General features: G+C 50.1%; 1 protein-coding gene across 1 annotated transcript in view; it reads right to left on the bottom strand.

Annotated features, from left to right (window-relative positions):
* LIPC (lipase C, hepatic type) overlaps positions 1-23,224 on the bottom strand; it is a 151,640-nt gene that overhangs the window by 7,070 nt on the left and 121,346 nt on the right. Inside the window, exons 3-8 of the mRNA NM_001287090.1 lie at positions 20,901-21,088; positions 16,993-17,175; positions 16,317-16,434; positions 13,247-13,480; positions 10,655-10,903; positions 538-655 (exon numbers count right to left, since the gene is read on the bottom strand). Of these exons, the coding sequence (NP_001274019.1) occupies positions 538-655; positions 10,655-10,903; positions 13,247-13,480; positions 16,317-16,434; positions 16,993-17,175; positions 20,901-21,088 (1,090 nt within the window). The remainder of the gene's footprint in view (positions 1-537; positions 656-10,654; positions 10,904-13,246; positions 13,481-16,316; positions 16,435-16,992; positions 17,176-20,900; positions 21,089-23,224) is intronic.

Here is a 23,224-nt window from a genome sequence, read left to right as displayed (position 1 = left end):
GATGGGGAATCCTCAAGGGGGGCATAAGGCCCCGGCTCACGTTTGGGCAGGTGTGTAGCAGGGCAGAGGATAGATGGGCAGGGCTGCCAGTGCAGGCTGGCCAAGATGGGAGACTTGTGCCAAGTTGAAACCAGTTTTATTTCTGGGTTACGATGTTCAGAACTCACTAGAAAGGAGCTCAGAGCTGTCCTGTGGACACCTGCTTCAGCCCTTACTACTCCTCCCTGCCTGCCTCTTCTTCCCACACTGTGGTGGGAATTTGCCACCTCTGGCTTCCCTCTCTGCTCAGCTCACATCACAGTTAACCCATCATAAACCCAGATAATCTCACCATAAAGCAACGTGCGGGGCAGGGTGAGGCTGAGGAGGGATGAGAAGGCACTGGGCCTGGGGCGGACATCCCGTCTGACAGGTGTTTGGGGCTGAGAAGAGTAAGCTGTGTCTGGCCTGGCCCTTGCAAAGTAGGGGGTCCAATTTAGACCCTGTGAGAAGAAGTAGCACGTCATCACCACAGATAGGGTTGCATCTTATACTCACAGAGTGATGGTAATTTTCTGGTTTTCCTCTTTTGTTCCAAGGAGTGTCATGGTAAAAGTTGGTTCTACTGGTTTCTCAAGTTGGTTGATGAACTGGATCTTGAACTGGTAATGATACACTAAGGAGAGAAGGTGGAGGGGGAGAGGGAGAGAGAAAGAGAATTTAAAGAGGATTTTTAAAATTAAAAACTTCATATTTTTAACATCTGAAATGCAGAGAGCAAAGTCTAGATAAAAGATACCAACTTTTTTTTTTGTTCCTGGGCGAGGGGATTATAAATGCTTTGGTTTGTTTTTTTCTTTTCCCTTCTCTGTATTTACTAAATGTTTACAGAGGATGTCTGGTGTGTCTATGATATAGTAATAAGTATAATCTAACAGAAGACAGTATAGAAATATGGTGTAGCTAGCATTCTCACCCCTTTCTGGATGCAATCCCGTTGGACAATTCCATGTATTGGGCAAGAGTCTCCTTTCATAAATTGAAAGATATTATCGCTTTGAGGTGCCTGATAAAGGCAAGGGAACGTGTTGCCATTTTTCACTTTTGCCTCTGGTCGATGGGGTCAGTTTTGGGGTGGCCAGAGCTCTAGTTAAGAAGCGTGTGCCCTAATGACTGCATCTCTATGTTCGGGGGCAGCTTCTGGGCCCTATGCTCTGTGGGGTTCAACATGCACATTTCCGGATGGAAATAAGATAACTCTAGTTCTAGCACTTGGGCCTAAAATGTTTCTATCTTGTCAAATGTTCCGAATGTCCTTCTACTGGGTTTTTTAGGAGAGGGTAACTTCTTCTACTCTTCTTTACCTAAATACAGTCTATATTTAATTCATAAAAGCAAATCGCTTACTATTACACAGGTATTGTTCAACATTTTCCACTACATCCTCTCATTCACTCACCACAACAATGCTAAGGGGTGGGTATTGTCATCATCCCTGCTCAATAAATAAGAAAGCTGGCACCCAAGGAGGGAAGGGACTTGTTCAAGCACATCGCAGAGTCTGTCTCTTAGCCTGGGCCTATAGCTATGCTCCTAAATTGGCCTTGACTTGCCTGCATCATCGCATCTACCAGCTATGCGGCTCTTTTCGAAATTACCCCACCTCATTCCGAAACGAATGAACTTGAACTTTTAAGTGTTTATGCCTGGGACCATAGGTTTATACACCCTAAGGAAAAAGTTGAAGTATGGAAAGAGATTTCAGTTCAAAAGTGTCATAACAGAATTGTTTAACTGAAAATAAATCAGAAACACCTGAGATAGTCACCAGTTGAAGAATGACTATGGACTAATCAGGACAATTATAAGAACCGCCATTTAGCTTTTTACCGTGTCCCAGACACTGAGCTAACCGTGTCACATATTATCTCATTTCTCTTTACAACAATTTTGTAGGACGCCCACTTCATCCTCGCCCTGCATCATTTCACAAATGCAGAAGCTGATGCTGGGGAAAGTTAAATAACTTGTCCATTGTCATGCAGCTAAGAACTGGGGAAACTGCAATTAGACTTTAGTCTGCTGATTCCGAGTTCGTATTCCCTACCATGTGATTTACTCTTATGAAGTCATTAAAAGATATTTTTGGAGCAATTTCAATCTTTATGAAAGAAGTGGAAAAATAAAACCCCAAACAACAACCAGGACACAAAATTGCATATCTAACATGAGTCCAACTTTATGAAGCCGAATGCACAGGAGGGGGATTCATAAACACGTAACAGTGCTTATCTTCGGGGAGGAGAGAGGGGTAATTTTTTATGCTTCTTTACACGTCCCTGAAAGTTCTGGGTTTTCTACTATATGCCTGTATTCTAATTAGACTCTTATGGGAAAAAGAAAAAGCTTTTCAAAGTATTCAAATGAAAGCAAGAGGACCAGAAGCTGTGGTTCCAGACTTAGAGGAGCTTGCTGCTGGGAAGCAGAGTCACTTCGGTGACTCCTGTCACTTTCTATCTTCTTGTCTCGTGGGCATCGATGTCCATGTCTCCTCCCCCCGAGGGCAGTCTCGGTGTCATCTTAATGCTCCTATTTCCACAAGTCAGAGTGTGCACCGGGCACCTACGGGGTTTTCAGGAGCTCTTTGTGTGAAGATAAAGCAAGACATAAGCTGCATTAAAGACCCTACCTGGAACGGGAATAATGAGAAATGGAGATCCTACTGCGCATTAGGCTACATGCTAAGTATTTCACATACATCATTTTTGGTTCTTATCACAAGACTACATAAGGTTAATGCGCTGGATAGGTCGAATTTTCTACCCCTACCCCTGTCTCCCCATCCACGTCTGCCCACCCCATGGCCTGGAGCTCCCGGGCCCCCTTGCCAGATGGTTTCAGGTTGGGAGGCATGAGCAGGAGAAGAAGGAGAAGAAGGCATATATAAAAGAGAAGAAGGAGTTTTTTCTCCACCCTCTCCTGCTTTGGAGCCTGACCACGGCGTAGCTGTGGCCCACGACGACTGGCTGCCCTGAGCAGCCCCTGCTCTACAGTCCTGTTCTCCTGGGCTAGCCCTCCCCTCGCTCCTCCAGGCCTGTGCTTAGATTCGGGTGTACGGGCAGGCCCTGTGGGGCTCCTTCATACTGCCCACCCTCCGTAAGGGTTCCTCCCCACCCTCTCGAGCTGACCTCGGCCAGCAGAGTCCTGTTTTCTCCGGAGACCTGGGGTGTCAATTATTCTGGTGGATTAGACAAGGGAGCAGAGATTTGGACACACGTTCTAGGTCACCCAGAGAGTTACAAGTGGAGCCCAATATGAACCCAGGTGTCTGTCGGATTCTGAAATCCCCTTCCCACCAGAGCCTCCTGGGGTTCTGGTTCTGCAGGCTCAATCTGCCCTGTGAGAGCAAATGGCAAACAGCCCCCGAAGAAGGGCTGCCGTCAAAAGCTTTCTGCAATGAAGCCACCAAGACAAAGTGCCTGCGGCTGTCACCCACTGGTGTCCATCCTGGGCGACCACTGCTGCAGAGTCTTCCTGCCTGTCCCCTGAATGCCTAGCCCCTGGGTGGGGATAAATGTTTCATGTCCCTGCACTGGAGATGGGTTTTCCTCTTGCTTTGCTTGCAAATCAAGAGGAGGTGGATTCCCACATCAGAGATGCCACGGTTCCACGCTTCTGGGGGCAGGTGTAAAATCCAGGGGTCGGCTTGTCAGGACCCTGTTGGCTTCCCATCCTTTTTTTTTTTTTTGTCTTTGTTTTTTGCTTTTGCTTCCCATCCTTTGAATGAGGACTACGCGACCTCCTGCAGTGTCTCCCCCGGGTGGGGCCCATGCAAGAAGTCAGAACCCCAAAGGCGCAGAAGTGGCGAGGAGCCTGAGCCCGCCGGCTTCCCAAGCGCTCCTGAAAGATGTGCGGGCCATGGAGGCACAGGGGTGAGGGGGCGAGGGCACCCCTTGTCTGCAGGAGCCCCGCTGTAGGACTCCGCAGGTTGACGGCATAGGCAGTCCCAAAGTACCCGCACCAGGAAAGTCACTTTTTTGGGAAGAGATCTTGAAATGACATAACTTTTGCAAATATGAAAAAGCCTTTCATACTGAGAACTACTTAGATGTTCTTATTTCAGATTGTTGTGGGGTTTTTTTTTATGTGGTTTTTTTTTTTTTTTTTTTTTTAAAGGAAAAAGAGACAATTTGCCTGTCATCCCCTCTCCCTGGCCCCCAGGACAATGATGCTGTTACAAAGACTAAGGGAGAAAAAGCAGGAGTAATTTTGCTCACTTTCCCTCGTGACATGTTTAATAAGGATTTTAAAAAATGATTTAAGAAAAATGCTTTTGATCCTGTGACTGCAGAGGGGTCAGCCCAACGCATTCCTCGGTTCAGGCAGGAGAAATTATTTTAGGTCTTAAAGATAAAGAGCATGAAACAGTCCATTAACCCGGAATGAGAGCAGGCAAATGCCACCTAGAGCAGAGATGTGAGGCCTCTGGAGATTCTCCTCAAATACAGGGTCCTCCTGAGATTCAGATACTCTAAAAACTCGGATTCTGATCTCATGCAAACCCCACTGGTGTCACAGAAAAAACAACCACTTAAGTTTCTTTTTATAAGCCAGCCACTGTAGACATGGGGTTGTGGAATGTATGAAAAGAGAATATTTTGTTTCTTCTCCTTCTTCCTCTTCTCCTTCTCCTCCTTCTTTTGTCTCATGGGAAAAAACAAAACAAAAAAAACCCCCAAAAAGCCAACCGATTCTGGATCATTAGATATTGGCCCTGGGAGGTATTTTGACTCTCTTTGCAAACATCAAAGAGGCCTTTTTCTTTCAGTGTATCGATTTTCTTTCATGAAGATGGGAGGAATGAGATCTCTTGGGGTGTCTTGCAGCACCGAGGGCTTGTTCCTAGACACGGGATGCCTCTGCCTCGAAAGGGAGGCTGTGGATCGTGGGCAGTGAGAGGACGTCCCGACGATGGGACGGTGTGGGGGTTGCCCGGCGAGGGCCCAGCGCTCAGAGCAGGCTGGAGGAAGGACGGCAGGCGCAGGTGGTTTTGGAAGCTTGCGTATTGTGCTCCTACGTGCTTGTGTTGGTGGCCACATTTGGGCTTCACAGCACCATGTGTGTGACATCCTTGCAGCGCTTCAGAATGAGCGTCTCCCAAATGTGCCGCTTTGACCTGTGGGTTATTTGCAGCCGAAGACAATCAAAGCCCAAAAGACTCAGGTTTTACCTCCCGCTTATCTGCTTCTAAGAATTTAGATAGGAGGCCTAGTCCAGGAAGAGAGCTGCTGCCACAGCCAGCTGCAGAGTCTGGGTGATGAGGTGTGGTAAGCCGGAGCTCAGGGCCTGTTGCTTCCTCCCCGCGTCCTACTGTCTCTGCATGCTGCGACAAACATCTGTTTCCCAAACATTGGCTCTTCCCATCTTCTTGTGCTTTACCTTCCTTCTCTTTGAAGCCCCACAGCCCCACCCCCTTCTCTTTAGCTCAGAGCAGACAGGCTCAACTGCCTGACGTCTTGGCAACTCTCACGTCTCTGTGAGGCTCTAGTATACAGGAAATTAAAAATTTTCTCCTGTTAATCTGTTTTATGTCAACTTAATTGATAGATGAGCCAAAAGAACCTAAAAAGGGTAGAGGAAAACATTTCCTCCCCTATACTCTGATGTCATGGGATTGGATGCTGGCCTTTTCTGTAGGCAGCTGCCTCTTCCGCTAGGGGTAGGATTGGAGGAGTGAGTGTGTGTGTGTGTGTGTGTGTGTGTGTGTGTGTGGTAAAGAGTGTTGTGCTGACTGGCATCCTACTGCCCCCCTGTTTGTGCTTCCTGGGGGAGAGCAATAAGGGCCCTCAGCTGAGGTCCTGGAGTCCTCTCTCTGCCACCCACCACCATGTGGTCATGCGCATTCATAGCCTCTCTGAAGCTCAATTTCCTTATGTGTAAGATGGGCATCAAGAGGACTCTTGGGAACACCTGAGTGGTTCAGCAAAGGACCCCAAGTAGTTTAAAAGTGAACTTGCATTTCTGGGCACCTGGGTGGCTCAGCACTTGAGCATCTGCCTTTGGTTCAGGTCATGATCCTGGGGTCCTGGGATTGAGTCCCACATCGGGCTCCCCCTGGGGAGCCTGCTTCTCCCTCTGCCTGTGTCTATGCCTCTCTCTGTGTGTTTCTCATGAATAAATACATAAAATCTTTTTTAAATAGAGGACTCGAACAGGGCTGTTGTGAGGATGTGATATGATGAGATGGCATATATAAAAGTGCCCAGGTTCTAGATGGTGTTAACCCAGTGGCACCTATTCCCCTTCCTACATGCTGAGCTGACCAGGCATGGCTCTGAGCTGCACCCATAGGTGCCAGTTTTAGTGCTTCACCCCCCTGCTCCTCCACACACAATCACTTTGTGGCTGAAGAAACCGAGACCCACATAGGTTTTGTCACTAGATCAAGGTCACCTATAAGGTTGACAGCAAAGCTAAATTCTGGACACTCCTTCTTCCCAATCTCAAGCCTGCGCTGGCTTTACTACATCCAGTACTTTTTCCAGATCTCTCCCTGGAAGTTAGTGAAAACCTTCCAAAATAAGTAGCAAAGGGATGCCTGGGTGGCTCAGTGGTTGAGTGTTTGCCTTTGGTTCAGGGTGTGTTCCTGGGGTCCTGGGATCGAGTCTCACATCGGGCTCCCGGCATGGAGCCTGTTTCTCTCTCTGCCTATGTCTCCGCTTTTCTGTGTGTCTCTCATGAATAAATAAATAAAATATTAAAAGAAAAAAAAATAGTGGATAAAAGCCAATGCCAGATTCCCCCAAGTCAGAGTTGGTTTGTTGTCTCACCCAGAAGGATAGAGTACTCAAGCCAAGTCCTCTAAGGTGGAATGAGGCCCAGAGTGCAGGGAGAGAGAGAGAGAGACGGAGGGAGAGGGAGAGATGCAGGGAGGGACTGGCGTTGGTGGTCGTGTGGAGGCCGTGTGGAGGCCGTGTGGAGGCCGTGTGGAGTGGAAGAGTAAGGGCCGTGAATCAGGGCAGCCTGGGGTCAAGCACTACACTGGCTACTCACAGACTCTCCATTTATTGGAAAGGTCACCATAATCAGTCCCTACCCCCACCCATCTCAGCCTCTGTCCCTCTGCCTCTCTGTCTGGGCTGTTGTGAGGATTATATGATAAAGGGGATAGTTTGCACAACATACCCAGTGTAGAGCTTGGATGGACTAGGCCCCCATAAGTGCCACGTCCCCCCCCACTCCCAGTGGCCTTGTCCCACTGCTAGAGGATTAATGAGATAAGGCGCTTGCTAAGCAGAACTCCCTCAGGTTGGATATGTTCCTTCTCTTCTCTTTTAAAAAACAGGCTCCCAGACTGGTGACGGCTCTTCCTGGGAGCATGAAAATGGAAGTGGGCCATAGCTGCCTGTGTCACTTTCCTGGTGCTCTTCCGCTGCTGCGTACTCTCCCAGTGGGCACCGGGTTCTGGCGAGTGGGTGCAGAAAACAGACCCTTTGATGGTTTTGTTGAAATATCTTAGGAGCCAAAGGAATGAGGGCTACGTTAGTCACCCGTTGTGAGGCTACAGTCAGGAGGCCCTGTTTATCTGGCTCAGCCAGATCCCGCACTAAAATATATCGTACAATTAGATGTTCTTGAAAAATATGAATTACGGGTTCTCTGTAGCCAGGGCTGGGCAAGTCTCTTTTAAGAATCTGTAAGTATTCATCAAATGCCAGTGAAATAGTCGGGGGAGGGGGCAAGCCAGAAATGATCATGACCATGATGGGCGGAAAAAGGAGTAGTTATGGTGACCTAGATTAAAGGCCTGGGCCTAGTACTGTCAACAGACTTCTTCTGTGATGGTGGAAGTGATCCATTTCTGTGCTCTCCAGTATGGGAGCCACGTATCTGAGCACTTGAAAGGTGGCTAGTGTGATTGGGAAATTGAACGTTTGATTGCATTTAATTCTAAGTAATTTAACTAGCCCCAGCTACTGTACCGGGTGACGCAGGGTTATACAGACTGCAGCATCCCATAAGCAGCTGCTCCCGAACGGGTGGCGTCTCACCTGGGGACAATTTCCAGTCATAACCTGGGCAGCTTAATGTGACTCTAGGGATGCTACTTCTCACTAGCGAAAAGATTAGGATTTTGCTCATTGGAAGGACCGAAACAGAATGGTGCAAGAATTTGGAAGGCCCAGAGAAGGGGAGCTGCAAGTCACAGCTCAGCATAGGAGCCTCTGTTAGGGGCCGAGATGGGTTCTGACCAGTTTCAGGCAGCTCTGCCTTATAGCCTCTGTGTCGTTGGCCTCGGGGGGGTCTCAGCTCATCAGAAGCATCTGGAGCAAGATGAGTAGTTGGCAATAAAGGCCCCCGAGTGGTTGTCTCTAAGGGACTCACGGCCTGTCTTCCTGGGATGGTGCTGAGCACGTACGTGTAGGAGGGGGCTGGTCCCCAGTGAGCCCCATGAGGTAGGGACTCTGACTACTCTCTCTCAATTTATGCTTGAAGAATAAATAGAATGGATGAACACATTGGTTTTGGGTGCTAGGGTGGGATGGTGCTGCCCTAATGCAATTCTCTGGCCCTCCTTCATTGAAAAGAGATCCTTGTGAGCTCACACTAGTAGTGTGTGCTGGTCAAGCAGCTAGGTCCTTAGGAAAAGGGAAGAACTCAGCTTGGGTGTGCCTACTGGTCTCCGTTTCCCCTCTTCCTCCTCTGCAGGCATGCCTGCCTCCCTCCCCATCTCCAAGCCCCCAGTAGATGTCCTCCAGCTGGACCAAGCTCCTCTTTCAGGCACCCCCCACCCCAAAGCCCTGGAAGGTGACCAGTAGCCTCCTCTCTTCCTGGCTGAGCTCAAGGAGAAAGCAAAACCTTCCCCTTCTTCTCCCCTCCCTCCTTCACCCCCACAAACAGACAAGGGGCAGGTTCCTGGGGTTAAATAAAATCCCTCAACTAATTGGCAGGAGGTCTGGGTCTACATGCTGACTCTGCCAAGAATTCACATTGTGTCCCTGGGCAAAGGACTTCCCCCCTCTGGGCCTGGGGTCTGCGTCTGCAAAACTGCAGGGGAGAAAAGCCTCTGGAAATGCTCACGTTCCACGATTGAAAGTGGATCCAGGGAAATGTGATTATCAGAGGGGCTTAATCACTCGGGGCAGCTCTGGCATTTCAAAGAGGAGCTGGTGAACCCAGACGAGTGTCTAATTGGCAGCCTGCCTGGGGGAGCTCTCTGCAGCACGAGGCCTTCCAAGTTCCTCGGCCTGGTTGGGCTGGTAGCTCGGCCTCCACCTCCACCGGGGAAGGGTAGGCCCCCCCCCGCCCCAGGGGCCCCGCTGACCCCTCAGGCAGGAAGGGCCCGGGTGCTCCTGCCTGCCCCAAACTTCGGTCACTCCCGGGCCTCACGGAAGGGAAAGCTGGCTGGAGAGCAGAAGTTCAGATAAGCAGGAATCCTGTGCGTAAAAAGTCAGTTGCCTGGGAGCTTGAACCTGTGAGTTTGCTAATAAGAGGAGCACAGCCCCGGAGTCGGATGCACCTGGTGCTCGGCCCCCTCTCCACGCTGCGCGGCCGTGGGCGGTGGTGCCCCCAAGCTGCGCCCCCCACCCCAAGATGAGATCATAACCAGCCCTGCCAACCTCCCGGCTGCTGCAGGAACTGCAAAGAGGTGACGGCCGCGTCTGCTGTTTCGTGCAAAACGCCGTGCAAATGCAAAGCGGGGGTGACAGTGTGTTCACCTTCTGCACCTGCAAATATTGGTAAAGCCCCAACGGCAGGCACCGGTGAGCATGAGCAGTGAAACAGCGGGGACGCGAAGTCACCCACGAGCTGTTTAAAGGGTCAGACAGCAGTGTTACTGGCGACAGGTGCCAGCTTGTTCACTCCTGGAGGACTCCGGCTTCAGTGGAGCATTTCCCTGATGGCTTCAGCCCCCGAAGAAGCACAGCTCTGACCTCCAGCTCCACCCAGGGAGGGACTGGGGCTCAGCCTCTGCCTTGAGGTTAAGGATCTGATGAGGAAAATTGGAAGCCCAGCTTCATCTTGGGGGGGGGGGGCTCAGTAAGCCAGAGATACCCCAGAAGATCAGTGGATCCAAACTTCGGAGGAAATGAGGGGCCACAAACGTAGCCTGGAGCCTCGTTGGGTCCCGGATGCTGTGAGCAGAGCTGGAAAGCACTGGGCTCCAGCTGGGGTTCGCAGATGCATCCAGGTCCCTGCCCCAGGAGACCTGGGTGGTGGAAGGATCTGCTCAGGGCCCTCCAGGTCTACCATCCTGGGGGATCCTGGAAGTGCATGAAGAGAGGCCGACGCAAGGATTATTCCAGAAAGGATCAAGGTTTTTCCTCCTGTTGCTCGGCAGCCCGGGGGACAAGCTCTTGGGAACGGAGAGAGAGGCTGTGTTGACATCGCCATCTGGGCTCTGTGGTTTCAGAAACACTGAGAGGCAGGGCCACTGGGTGACGGGCAGGAAGGGGGGCACGCGGTGGGATGAGCACCGGGTGTTGCAGGCAACCGATGAATTATTGAAAACTACATCTGAAACTAATGATGTACTACATGTCGGCTAATTGCATTTAAATTAAAAAAAAAAAAAAAAGAAAGAAGAGGAAGGAAGAAAGACGGAGGGAGCAGAGCATGAAGCGGGCCCAGGACAAGGCTTGAGGGAGCTGCGCCCTGGGCCACCCGCGCTCACCTTTGAAGGGGGACTGGGCGCGCGTGGCGAGGAAGAGCCTCTTGCTTTTCCTGCTCTGCGGCCCGCGGCGGGCGTGGTAGCCCAGCGTGTTGCAGCGGCGGCCTCTCTTGCAGCTCAGGCACAGGCCCTGGCTGAAGCTGTCCATGTCGCCGCACTGGTAGGCCGTGCTCTGCAGGCTGGGGTGCAGCAAGGAGTCGATGAAGAGGTGCACCGACCGCTCGTGGGAGCATTTTATGGTCTGCGTGATGGCTGCAACACAGGGACAGGGAGGCCGTCGTCACCCCTCCAGCCCAAAGGGCCCTCCGCTCAAAGCATCGTCCTGCTTTCAGCGCCCATCAGTGGCCCGTTGGGGAGGAGGGCTGGGGTTGCTGGGGTTGTGACAGTGGGAAGCAATCACGGCCTGGAAACTCCAGGAGTAGAGCCCTCTCGGCCACGTGGTGGAGAGATGTCAGCCCAGGCACCGCGGGGCTCCTGAGGGCACCCTGGTGTTTTAGCTGGAAGCCTAGGTCACTAAGAAAACACTGAATTATTTAAGAAAACAGAGTGGGGTGATTTATTTCAAAAAAATTCACGTCTTAAATGGCTAAAGATGTGCAAGTGCTGATGCCTTGGGTTGAGTTAGCTGGAATAGGCTTGCGTGAAGTGCCTCTTTTCCTCACCACGCTAGGTGAATGAGAGCCAAGGTACTCCTGAGGCTTGGCGAGTGTTCTGGTGAAAGCGGAGTCCTCTCCTGCAAGGTCTGCCCTCTGCCTAAAGCAGCCGTTGCCTCTGTTGGGTAGCTGGCCTGTAAAACCAGCAAGGGGATTGGCTTCTAGAAGGATCATCCTAGTGACCAGGTCTGCATGGGCCTATCCCGAAACAGCAAGGTTAGGAAGTTTATCTATCTTGGAATTTTTGACCTTTTTTTTTTTTTTTTTTTTTTACACTCTCCAAATCTTAACCTAGTCTTTAATAGATGATTCTCAAGGATGCTGAAGAACCACCACAAGGCGTGCAAAATACCTAATGTGAAGGTACAGCACAGGTAACTTTGCCAAAAGCTATTTTCCCCTGGTGTCTGAAGGCTAAATGCCAAGACTGGACACTTCACTTGGTCTCCGGCTGCATCTGTTGAGCACCTACTATGAGGCAGGTACTATGCTGAGTGCTTTCACTCATCCTGCTCCCCACATCTTGCCACAGCTCCTCGAGGCAGCTGTTCTGGATGAGAAAAGTGAGCTTCAAAGGCATTCACTCATTCCAGCTCACCTGGCCCATAGGGGATGGATGGAAAAGCGTTACCAAATTACCTTTTGTTCAGGTGCATGGTGAGAACCACCCCAGGAGGGGATCGCTTTTAAACTTAAAGGCGAAGAAAACTGAGAAAAACCACAGCAAAACTGGGCAAGCGAAATAAATGTACGTGGTTTCACCACTTTGAAGGTTTGCACGGAAGAGTGAATGGCACCAGCAGAGATGTATTCACCAGGCAGCTACTTACTAGATACCAGGCCTGTGTTGAGCTTTGGGAGGCAGTGGATCTGGGAGGAGGTCTGGGTGGTCAGCCCGGAATGGAACAGGCCCTGTGGATGGCTGGAGGGGCGATGACATGAGGGACATGTGAGGAATGACGAGGGGAAGTTCCCAGAAGGTTCTCTCAGCTGTGGGCGGGTGGCAGGCTGGGAGTCCAGCCAAGATGAGATAATGTTGAATGTGAAGGTCATTCTGATACTGGAGAGGTGAAGGTGGTGATGTCATCACTGGAAAGCGTGTGCTCAGTTTGGTTTTACATGATGGAGGTGAGAAGGAGGTACGTGGCAGGGTGGGGGTGGGGGCCTCCAGTTGGCTTGGCGTGAGTTGGCATGTTTTCATCAAGATGATATTTTATAATAATGAGAAATTTGGAACACCTAGGGAACGTATGATTTTTGCTGACAGTCTTGTTCTTAAATCCTGTGCGCGCTGTCAATGTGCATGTTAATGTTTCAGTCTAGGATTTGAGAGAGAAGTGGGATCACAACCCAGATAAGGCCACAATCCAGCTCTTCCTGCCCTGAGATGAAGGAAGTGACCAAGACATGTTTAGAACTGAATTTTGAATTGGAAGGATCCCAGTAAGGTCCCGTAGGACCAGCTGATTAAAGGATCAAGAAGCTATAGTTCAAGGATCTATTAAGTACATCATCCTCATGTGGCTGGGAATAGAAGGAGCCCCCCAGGTGAGGAAGCTTCTAGAGAAGGAGGAATAACCACAGGCAACAGGACTCCGTTTTCAGAAGGGCTAGTGCCCTTCTTTGGGTACTAGCCCAAAGAGACTTTGGAAGAGACTTTGTTGGGTACACCGGGAGAACTAAGAAGTAGGGGTTCCCGGTGGCGCCCCCAGCTCATTGTCAGAGACTGGGCTCCAGCGACCCCTGCCAGTTAAGAGGAGGGCGTGCTGGAGGGACACTCCCACGAGCCCTCCCGCTGAGTGGGCTTGGAGACCATCCACCCTGGGCCCCCACCCTTGCTGAGCCCTTCCTGGGGTCCCGCAGAACTGGAGCTTCCCTGGATGGGGTGTGAGGGGCGTAAGCCAGTGCAGGCTAGTGGTCTGGGCCGGGCCTTCTTTCTCACCAGTTAAGCCATGCTTGGTAATATGTTTGTAGAGCTCTAGGAAGTGGCAGCCAGGCTGGAAGTAGCCCCCATTGGGGTAGAAGTCGTAGTGTGCTATGGGCTGTTTGATGCCCACACTCAGGCCCATGTGCTCCCGGGTGAAGGTGTGAATGGCGTCCACAAAATCGGCATCATCTGGTGAAAGACGGTCGTTGGGCGAAGATCCCTCAAACAAAGGGCCTGCAGCGTCCAGCCCTAATAGGAAAGCAGGGCTAAGGGTTAGGTGGGAAGAATGGAGAAGGCTCCTTTTAGCTTTTCGACGTTATTACACATTCATGAGCTGGCAGGAAGAAGAAAATCCTAGGGGATAATCTTTCTCTCGAAAATCTTGCTATAACCTTTTCGCAGTAAAACCACAGTAATTCATGATGCCGAAAATTAGACGCGGGCTGTGCATTATCTATGGGGAAAGAGGTCTGCAGGAACGATCCAGCGGTAGGAATAAGGTTATGAGGGAATGCTTGATTTATTTAAGTAAATCAATTTTAAGTACCTCTCAAGCTACTTTCAAGAGCATCTGTTTGCATACAAAAACCACTGTGCTTATTGTAAGTGGTTCTAACCCACCCATCAGAGAAGGAATTTATTTGCCTGTGTGTTGTCAATAATTTCCCTCAACAAGCTGGCTTTTCTCCTACAGCAATGTCATTTCATTGGAATGTCCAGAACAGCCTTGGGACATCACTGTTCCCGGGTGAAAATGTTGTGAGCAAACAGGACGGCTTAGAGCCCTGGTCAAGTGACAGATGTGTGTGCTGAGGCTACTGGCAGCTCCCGGCTGGCTGTAGTCGGGGAGTATTTATACGCTCAAGGTTTTTCCTCTGTCTTTCTTCCTTCACCTTCCCTGGAAGACCCTTTGACATCTCCTACCAGCCCTGGCTTCCGTCCCTGTTGGGGGTGAAGGAATTGACAAGGGGCACTGACAGCGCCTGTCTCTAGCTCTCACCCATAGTTACAAATGAAAGATGTCTCGGTGTGATTTATATTCCATTCTTCATGGGGCTGAGTATGAGATGACAGGAGTAATGAGCTGTCCTGCTGCCTCTGTCATGAGTGGGCCTGGCTAATAATGCCTGATGTGACCCATGACCCCAGCCAGAGTGGAGAGGGTGCTGGGCCTGGTACCACTCTTCTGCGATTCTGACTCAGCCTTCTAGGCCCGGTTGCTTGGTGATGGGCCTCACTGGCTTTCTCTGGAAGGTCTGCTCACTCTCAGCCTGTTGAGGGTTATATCACAGAGTGGGGTGTGCAAATAGTGGCCTGTGAACCAGGTGTCCCCGGTTACCAGCAAGATCCAAAAGGTAAGGATGAGGAAGTGAGTTCTCGTAATGACAAATTTATTTTGTTTAAATGTCTGCCATTATTCCTATCTTTCTTTATATTAAAACCAACCTCTTCTTTGGCAAAGTAATAGTAATAGTAGATATTAGCTGCCAAAAATGGTCTTACTTGATAAAATGGGGTCATGGGGCGCCTGAGTGGCTCAGTTGGTTGAGCATCCAACTCTTCGTTTTGGCTCAGATCATGATTTCATGGGTTGTGGGATCAAGCCCCAGGTTGGGCTTTATGTTCAGTGTGGAGTATGCTTGAGATTCTCTCCCTCTGTCCCTCTCCCCACTCTCTCTGTCTCTCTCTAAAATAATTTTTTTTAAAGATTTATTTATTTAAGTCACAACAATGCTATTCATCTTAAATTTCCTTTGAATTGTTTTAACCTGTGGAGATTTAGTTTAGCCTGCTGGGTCTTAACAGATGAGTAGGAGTTTGGTAGGTAGACTGGGGCTGGGTGGATAAGTTGTGGTAAGATATTCCAGGCAAGGGGCAGCTGGGTGGCTCAGTTGGTACTGTCTGACTTTGGCTCAGGTCATGTTCTCAGGGACCTGGGATCTGGCCCTGTGTTGGGCTCCCCACTCAGTGGGGGGTCTGCTTGTCCCTTTCCCTCTCCCCCTTCTCAAGCTCTTTCTCTCTCAAATAGAAGGAAAACGTCTTAAAAAAAATATTCCAGGAAAAGGGAAAAGGACATGCAAAGGTCCAGAAGCACAGGAGGCCATGGTGTGTTCATGAAGTGGAGAAAGACCTACTGCCCGGGAAGCCTGGGACTACAAGAAGAGGACAGTGGGAAGAGAGGTTGCAGAACTCTGGAACACCACACTGAGAAGGGCCTTGGCTGGCATTCTTTCTTTCTTTTTCTTTCTTTCTCTTTTTCTTCCCTCCTTCCTTTTTAAAAGATTTATTTATTTTGAGAGAGAGAAAAAACATGCACAAATGCAAGGGGGAGGAGGGAGAGAGGGAGAGGAGAGAAAGTCAAGCAGACTCTTAATGGAGCATGGAACCTGAGGCAGGGCTGGATCTCATGACCCTGAGATCACAACCTGAGCCAAAACCAAGAGTTGGATGCTTAATGGACTGCACCACCCAGGTGCCCCTGGGCTTTCTGAATTTCATCCTGTGGGTATCTGTGGGCCTTGCGGACTTGGCTGGGGACCAGTCCGATCAGATGTGTTCTTTGAAACAGCACTGTGGGGTAGTGTTGGGAGAGGAGGTTAGTGTCAAGGATGCCTGGGAGGAAAGGCCTTCTTGCACAGCCCCAGCTCTTCCTGGATATCTGGGGCCATTTCCAACTTAGTGTAAGCCCCTCCCCACTTTCCAAATGGGTCCCAGAATTAGACCCATGTGTTTCGTAAATGTGGAAACTAAGGTACAAACGTAGCCCACGTTACCACAAATTTCGTGCTGTGATCCTTTAGCTTACTCATATTGGGCTTCCTAAACTATAGGTTGAAAAATGAACTCTTTCCTGGTACTAAGATATATGTATGAAGGAACCTGTTGGAGAAAAGGCAATAGGAGTTGGGGCTGTGATTTACTCTGAATTCTCGAGGAACAAGAGTCTAGGACAGTGGGCAAGTTTGGAACAGTGCGGCCAGTCCTCTGGGGAGCAGAGACACTGCGCAAAGTGGGGGCAGTAATTACAGGACTGTAGTAGGAGTTCCTGCTCCACACCCCCACGGTAGGTATTGGGCACCGTTACCTGTAATTCTCCCAATCTTGTGCTTTCCGCCAATGTAATTGCCAGCGAATCCTGAGACATGTGCGCCCAGGCTATACCCAATTAGATGAACATTGCTTCGAGAAAATTGGGCAGATTCCTGGAAGACAGAGGCAATATGGTTCGAGGCAAGAGTTGCCAGATAGAAGCCTTGTGTGGGTCCAGCTTGTTCTGGGCTCCCACCTTATTCTTTGTGCCGAGTGGCAAGTGAGGTGCTTAATTCATCCTCCTGACCCACACTGGCTCCATACTTTGCTAGCACCCGCCTTTCCGGCTCAGCTACCTGGGACCCTTCCCGGTGATGCTGCCCCCCGCTTGCGTGCCATTTACTAGGATGTTAACACCCTGTGCAGTGATCCTGTTCATTTCTATGGGTTTGATGGTGTATGGGTGTGTTTAGATCCCTTAGCTCATCCAAGGGAGTGGGCATAAAAGAGATAGTGGATGGGGGAGAGGGAGGGAAGATAGTTCTGCAAAATAGGGGTTCAGGCAAGGCATCTGAGAGAGCCCCAATATCCCATCCCCACCCCATGTCCTCCCATTCCTATGAGCTTAGCAGAATGGTTCTCCTGTCCGGGATGCTTTGGAGATCAGCTTAATTCACTTAGTCTTAGGAGAAGGGAGAGGCGGGGAGGGAAGGCGGGAGGGTGGGCCTTACCTCCAGCCACAGGATGAGAGCTGCCACCTCCTGGCCCACAAGGCGGGTGTTGCGGACGGCGACGGTGTAGTGGTGGTAGGCCAGGGTGAGCCAGTCAGCCAGCACCACGTTCACCGGCTGGGCCAGTCCAGACTTCAGTGCGGCGACCATCTGCCAAATCCAGCTTTCCAGGAGGCCGTCCACCTGCGGAGGGCCCGCAGAGTAGTCAGCTTAACTGGGAGGGGGCAAAGGGGGTGCTGCACTAGTCTTTTCTTTCTCCTTGTTCACCCCTTTTTTTTCTTTCTTAACTCTTGACTAATTAATGCTGGATCCTTCTTTCCAAAAGAAAGGGCTTAATGTAGGGTTGCTCGACGTTGGCACTACTGACATTTTGGGCCAGATACTTTCTGTTGTGGGGACTGTCCTGTGCACTGTAGGACAGGTAGCAATATCTCTCGTCTCTACCAAGTAGGTGCCAGGAGCACTCTTCCCCCTCCAAGTTGTGAAAACCAAAAGTGTCTCCAGGTTTTGCCAAATGACCCCTGGGGGCTACCCCCTGGCCTCCAGCTGAGAACGATTTTCTTAACGTGCTCCTATTTTAAGAGTTTCTGAGCCTTAAAATAATGGAGAAGTCTCTGCAACCAGGAGCTGAGAGCTGACCTATCCTCTAAGGGTCAGTTCAATTACCTCCCTGCCCGGGAGGCCTGCTCAGCCACAGTTCTGAATCCCAGCTCTGCTCCCACCCTGCATATGCTTGCTCGTGAGGGAATAAAGCACCATGAGCTGCAGCATGGCAGGAGCTCAATACGCATTCATAGTCTTTCTGTGTGTGCGCCTTGTTTGAGAACCAACTTGCTGGGCACTCCTGATGAGTCCACGGAACAAAGCATTTGTGCTGTGTCTGCAGGATAAATAGGAGTTCACTTCTCAGGATAAGGGTGGGCTGGTGAATGTGGGGCAGGGTGTCTGGGGTGGTCTAGGCAGAAGGAAGAGCACTGCAGAGGTGCAGAATCATGAGAGGACCCTGTGGTATATCTGCAGGGAGAAGAATCTGGTGTGGTTGAAGACCAGAGGGGAGTGGGGGATGGAGGTGAGGGGGAGGAGAGGCTGGAGAACAATGCTGATGACGTGGGCAGTTCATTCTGGGGTCAAGTGCAACCACTTATGAATATGCACCCAGGGCTTTCCATGTGGATAGAGCACCTTGGGTTCAAATCCTGACTGTCCTAGTTAGTTAGGAGTTTGGTTAACTTTCCCCTACACCACTTTCCATCTGGAAAGTGGGGCTAACAGTAGCAGCCTTTCTCCGGGACTGCTGTGAAGATGAGATCAGTTAATCACTGTGACCACTTAGAACAGCACCTGGAACGCAGCAAGCTTTCCGTAAATGTGAGTTAAACAGAGTTACGCAGAGTTACGTTAGTAGTTACTGACACAGTGACGCAGCTCTTGCTGCTACTGTCACTAAGGGTGGTAGTTGTGTTCCCATCTGGATTTTAAGAATGAAGAGCTCATTCTGGGAAAGGACGCTCGTAAAGGTCCTATCTTCATGTTACATTTGTGAACGAGGTATTTATGTAGACATTAATTCAGTTAACAAGTATCTTTGGAGCACCCCATATATCATGGATACTGTTCCGCAGGAGAAGAAGAAGAACACTGTAGGCAGGAGACAAGGCAAGCAGCCTGAGCCAAGGCCAAGAGGAGAGGAAGGAGGCACAGGGGAGTGGGAGGAGCTAGGGCGGGTGGGTGTTGCTGGAGTCTAAGTGGTGGGGGGGGGAAGGGGGAGGCCAGGAGAGGGAGGAGGAGACAGCAAGGGCAGAGGGAGGGAGGCAGGGAGGCTGTGGAGGAGGCCGGGAAAGGTAAGGGGGGCAGGAGGAGTGAGTGGAGGCAGAGTGAGGGGGGCAGGGTCAGAGGGGAAAGCACAGGGAAGAAGGGGGAAGAAGCTCCAGCTCTGCTGTGTGTAGAGCTTTTGACTTGGGGGGTCCAGCTTCTCACGGGCGCCCCTGCCCAGATCTGTCCTCCGGCTGCATTTCCTCCTTCCCACCTTCTCTCTTTTCTTGTAAGGAAAGTCCCTTTGGCCAAAGCAGCAGAAGAAACCGGATACTCTTCTCTAGTGACTGGCCTCCTAATCCCTTTCCTCCCCCACGGTTCCCACGGAAGAGCTTTTCTGTGGCTGATCTCTCATTTCCTTTCAAACAGGTTTCATCAGGTGAGGACCAGACCGAGTTAGATCCCTCTGACAAAGGCCCCAGGGACTGGGAGTCCTTGAGACTGTGAGCTCAGAGCGTGAGGGTGCTGGGTTTGAATCTCTGTCCGTTCTTGGCTGTGTGACTGTGGTAGCTGCTCAGCCTTTCTGAGGGCGGTTTCTTCTTCCAAAACATAGTAACCCACCTCGTTGGGAGGTGGGAGGATTCAATGAGTTGATGTATCACGTAAGGGGCCTAACTTGTAGTAGGGCCTCGATCTAGGTGAGGTCCCCTCTAAAGGGCAGGAAAGCCCAGCACCACCTCGACTGCTGACCTTGGGGTGTGTGGAACCCCCACAACCCTAGGGAGGGTATCCTTTAATCCTAGGGGGAAGCTGCTAGCAGGCTATAGGTGCCTCTGCTTTACCCCTAGCGATGGCAAGCACCCCACCTCATGGCTATACCCATGTGGCTTCATGTGGCTCCCCACTACCACGTGACGCCAGGCACAGGGGCTGTATTGTTCATGGGAAGGCTCTGAGCCTGCACATAGCAGGCTTTCAGTGAATAAATGTGGATAGAGTGGCGGGTGGGTAGACGGGCTCAATTGGCTTTCTACGGTAGGACAGATGAAGGTTTCAAGAATTTTTTTCAAGTAGATGGCAGGGAAAGGTTTCCAAGTCACGAAACAGATCCCCAAATCTCTGGAGGTTTCAAGTCGTGAACTAAGCTTCAAATTGTGGGTTGGTTGGAATCAGGGAGGCAGAAATTCCTCTTGGAGACAACTCCTTGCGTAGTTTGACTTCAACCATTGCCCACAACATTCTCTCTCCCCTTTGTCTGGGATTTTTAGCGTTCCTAAAAGACTGCATTTTCTCTAAGAGTCTACACGTCTCAGTCACCTTTTTACCTAGGTATGGCCAATGGATGTCAGTGGAAGCATTTCACAGATGCTTCTGGGCAGCTAGCCTAAAAAATACCCCACACTTTTATACCAAAAGCCATTGAATTGTAGGCTTTAAATGGATAAATTTTATGGTATGTGAATTATATCTCAATAAAGCTGTTAAAAAAACAACAACCCAGCTCTTAGACTCCTTTGTGTTTGCCCTTTACTAATAGCGCTACCTGGAATAAAGATGTGATGACTGGTGCTCTGGCTCCCATCTTGGACTATAAGGACAAAGGCCTCACTCTAAGAACGGCAGAGTAGTAAGCTGGAAATGAACCGGGTCCCTGAGGACTTCATTGACCAAAGCCATTTATCCAGTTTTCGATTACATATTTCTAGATTGTTGTGTGAAATGGAAACAAACTTCTGTTTTATTTGAACTACCGCTAGTTGGGTTTCTGGTATTCACAGCTGCATTTAAATCTTAGGGTCACAGCATTTCATTGGGAGACTGTCTTTTGGCTTCCCATCTGAAACAGGCAGATTCACCTTCCTGGACTGCAACCTCTTCTGGGTCCTCATGTGCTATGTGACCTCCTTGAGCCACATTTTATCATCTGAAACGTGGAGATAATTATACTTTCCCTATCCTGCTTATTCATGGAATTGAGATAATCAATGAGATCCTGTATGGGGAAGTACTCGGAAAATTAGAATGCACTTTACAAATACAGTGCATGAAGTTGTTATCACTGGCTCCCTATCTTTTTTATTAAAATTGGACACGTGAGGGAGAAAAGCAGAAAATGTACATGCAGAGAGAAAAAAAGGCATGTCAGCATTTCCTACCGTCCACCCGTGGATTATCATCACCAGGGGCAGAGAGGAGTTGAAGCCACACTGCTGTAACGTGTCTGGGTGATTCAGTTGAATCTGACAGCCCTTATCCCTTTCTTCTTCAAAAAGCAGGAATCTGGTCTTTGTCTCCTGCGATGCTTCCATTGTCTCAGCAGCTCTCAATCTTCTTCCAAATGGCTCTGGAATGTAAGATTGGGGACAGTGCTTTACCCTGGCATCTGTTCCACCTCTGCTGGCTCTGGGACAGCCCAAAGGTTCCTAAGGGTACCAGCCAGTAGGGTTACTATGAGGTGCTGGAGGTAGGCATGAACCACAGCTTTTGGGGAACCCACAGCAGAATGCCCATTTCTCCCTTGGGAGATGATGAAGGGTGACCCTACAAGAACCCAATAGAGAGGTAGAGGGGGCCAGGTCCTCCATCCTGCCATCCTGACTATGGGATCAGCCAGCCAGATATTGGAGGACCTCTAGGACAATAGGGATACGGAAGAGACAGTTGAATGAGTATTTCACCCCAAATCACACTGTCAATAAGTGGTGGTGTCAGGATTTGAACCCAGGTCCCTCTGATTCCAATTGCCTGCATGCCTACATGCTGCAGAGACAGTGGATAGAGCACCTTAGTTAGATGACACTATGCATTTGCTCATGTAGTCCAGCCTGTTCTCACATGCAGACTCATTATACCGTGTAGCCTTGCACGGACCAGGTAGGGTTGGGGCGGAGAGAGGATCTCAGGAGTGGCCGATTCTGCTTGATGCAGGGAGGGACGTTCAGGGAGGACTCTTCAGGGAAAACGATGCTGATCTTGTCTGGAAGGATGGACAAGGGCTTGTGGGGCAGCGTGGATGGTAGGAGGGAGCAGGGGAACGGGGAGAGTTCGGGCTCCCAGGGTGGCACTTTGTGGCACAAGGAGGAGTGCGATAAGCCTGGGCAGCCGAGGTGTCTGGGGCCCTGGGAGGCTGGGGAGTCTGGACGTTATGCCCTGGATGATAAGGCTGCTGCTAAGGAGTTTTTCAGCAGAAAAGGATAAATTGAGTATCCATTCAGAATCTTTCAAAGACTGTGGAAGAATGGGGGGGAGGGGAGGAAGAAAGATTGTTTTTAAGATTTTTACCTTCTGTTGTTTTCTCAAAATCCCTACTAGTCTTTCTTTTGGGGGAGCCCAATGCCAATCCTGAGACATTTTGGAGTGATGAGCAGTCACACAGCTGCCACACAAGGCCATGCTGTTGCCTGGACAGACACCTCTGCTCGGGCGGGGGCAGGGGGAGGCCCAGAGAGGTGCTGTGTTCTCAGGGCTGGGGCACCAAGGTGGGTGGCATCTTTTGTGCCAAGATTAGAGATCAGGCCAAGCGCTGGTGGAGGATGCCCTCATCCTCCCTTCTAGCCCAGGGTGGCTCTCTGGTGGCTGGGGGTGCACCAGCATTTTTGGTCAGTGAACTCAGTTGAACCTAATTACTAAGGATCTCGATCATTCATTCTGAGCTTATAAAGTCATTCAGACTTCTCAAACAATAAGTCTTGGGCTCTTGGTTTCAGGGGACAGCAGGAGAGAGAGATGATGAACCCACAAAGTACGAGGGGAGGTATTAATGAAACCAATTTTCCTACCCAAAGGTTATTAATTTGAAAGGTTATTCATTTCCAGCAAAGGGCAATGATTTTTCACCATGATGACAGAATGAAACGCATCATGTTTTATTAAAAGGAGATGTGAGTGAGAATCTGAATAACTGCTGTGATAATTAAGAAAATGTCTGCTGCCCAGTTTGGTTTTCCCAAGCTTATCCTCATCCCTGCTGGGGACTCCCAGCTCCCATTTCGCTGGCTGCACCACCCTCCTGGTCTTCTAAATGGAAGCTGAGGTGTCACCTTGCACTCCTACACCAGCCTTCCAATCAGTCTGAAGCTTTGAGTTCCCGAATATCCCTAGAAGCCAGTGCCCTAGCTCAGGTGCACATTGTTTCTTGATTGATTGTGACAGCTCCCTAACACCTCTCTCTGTGTCTCTCTCTTTCTATTTGATCTTGACATCCTCCCTCATGCTGCAGCTCAAAGAATCTTCCTAGAACAGGAATAACTCTCATATCCATTAGTGATTTTGAGCTTTGTGGTATCACAGCCAAGGCCACCACCCCCGTGATAATCCCTCATTCCTCAGCTCCTCCCCTCCTGCTACCCACTGCCAACGGTTCCCCCTACCTTTGCCCTCTCACTCCCCTCTCTGCCTCTGCTGCTTCCTGGTGAGCCCTGGACCATCCATTAAAATGGAACTCACACATCACACCCTGGAGGAAGCCTTCTCATCTAGC

Source organism: Canis lupus, chromosome 30, assembly GCF_011100685.1.
Source record: "Canis lupus familiaris isolate Mischka breed German Shepherd chromosome 30, alternate assembly UU_Cfam_GSD_1.0, whole genome shotgun sequence".
In the NCBI taxonomy this organism is placed as follows: Eukaryota; Metazoa; Chordata; class Mammalia; order Carnivora; family Canidae; genus Canis; species Canis lupus.
This window is presented reverse-complemented; position numbering and strand designations above follow the sequence as displayed.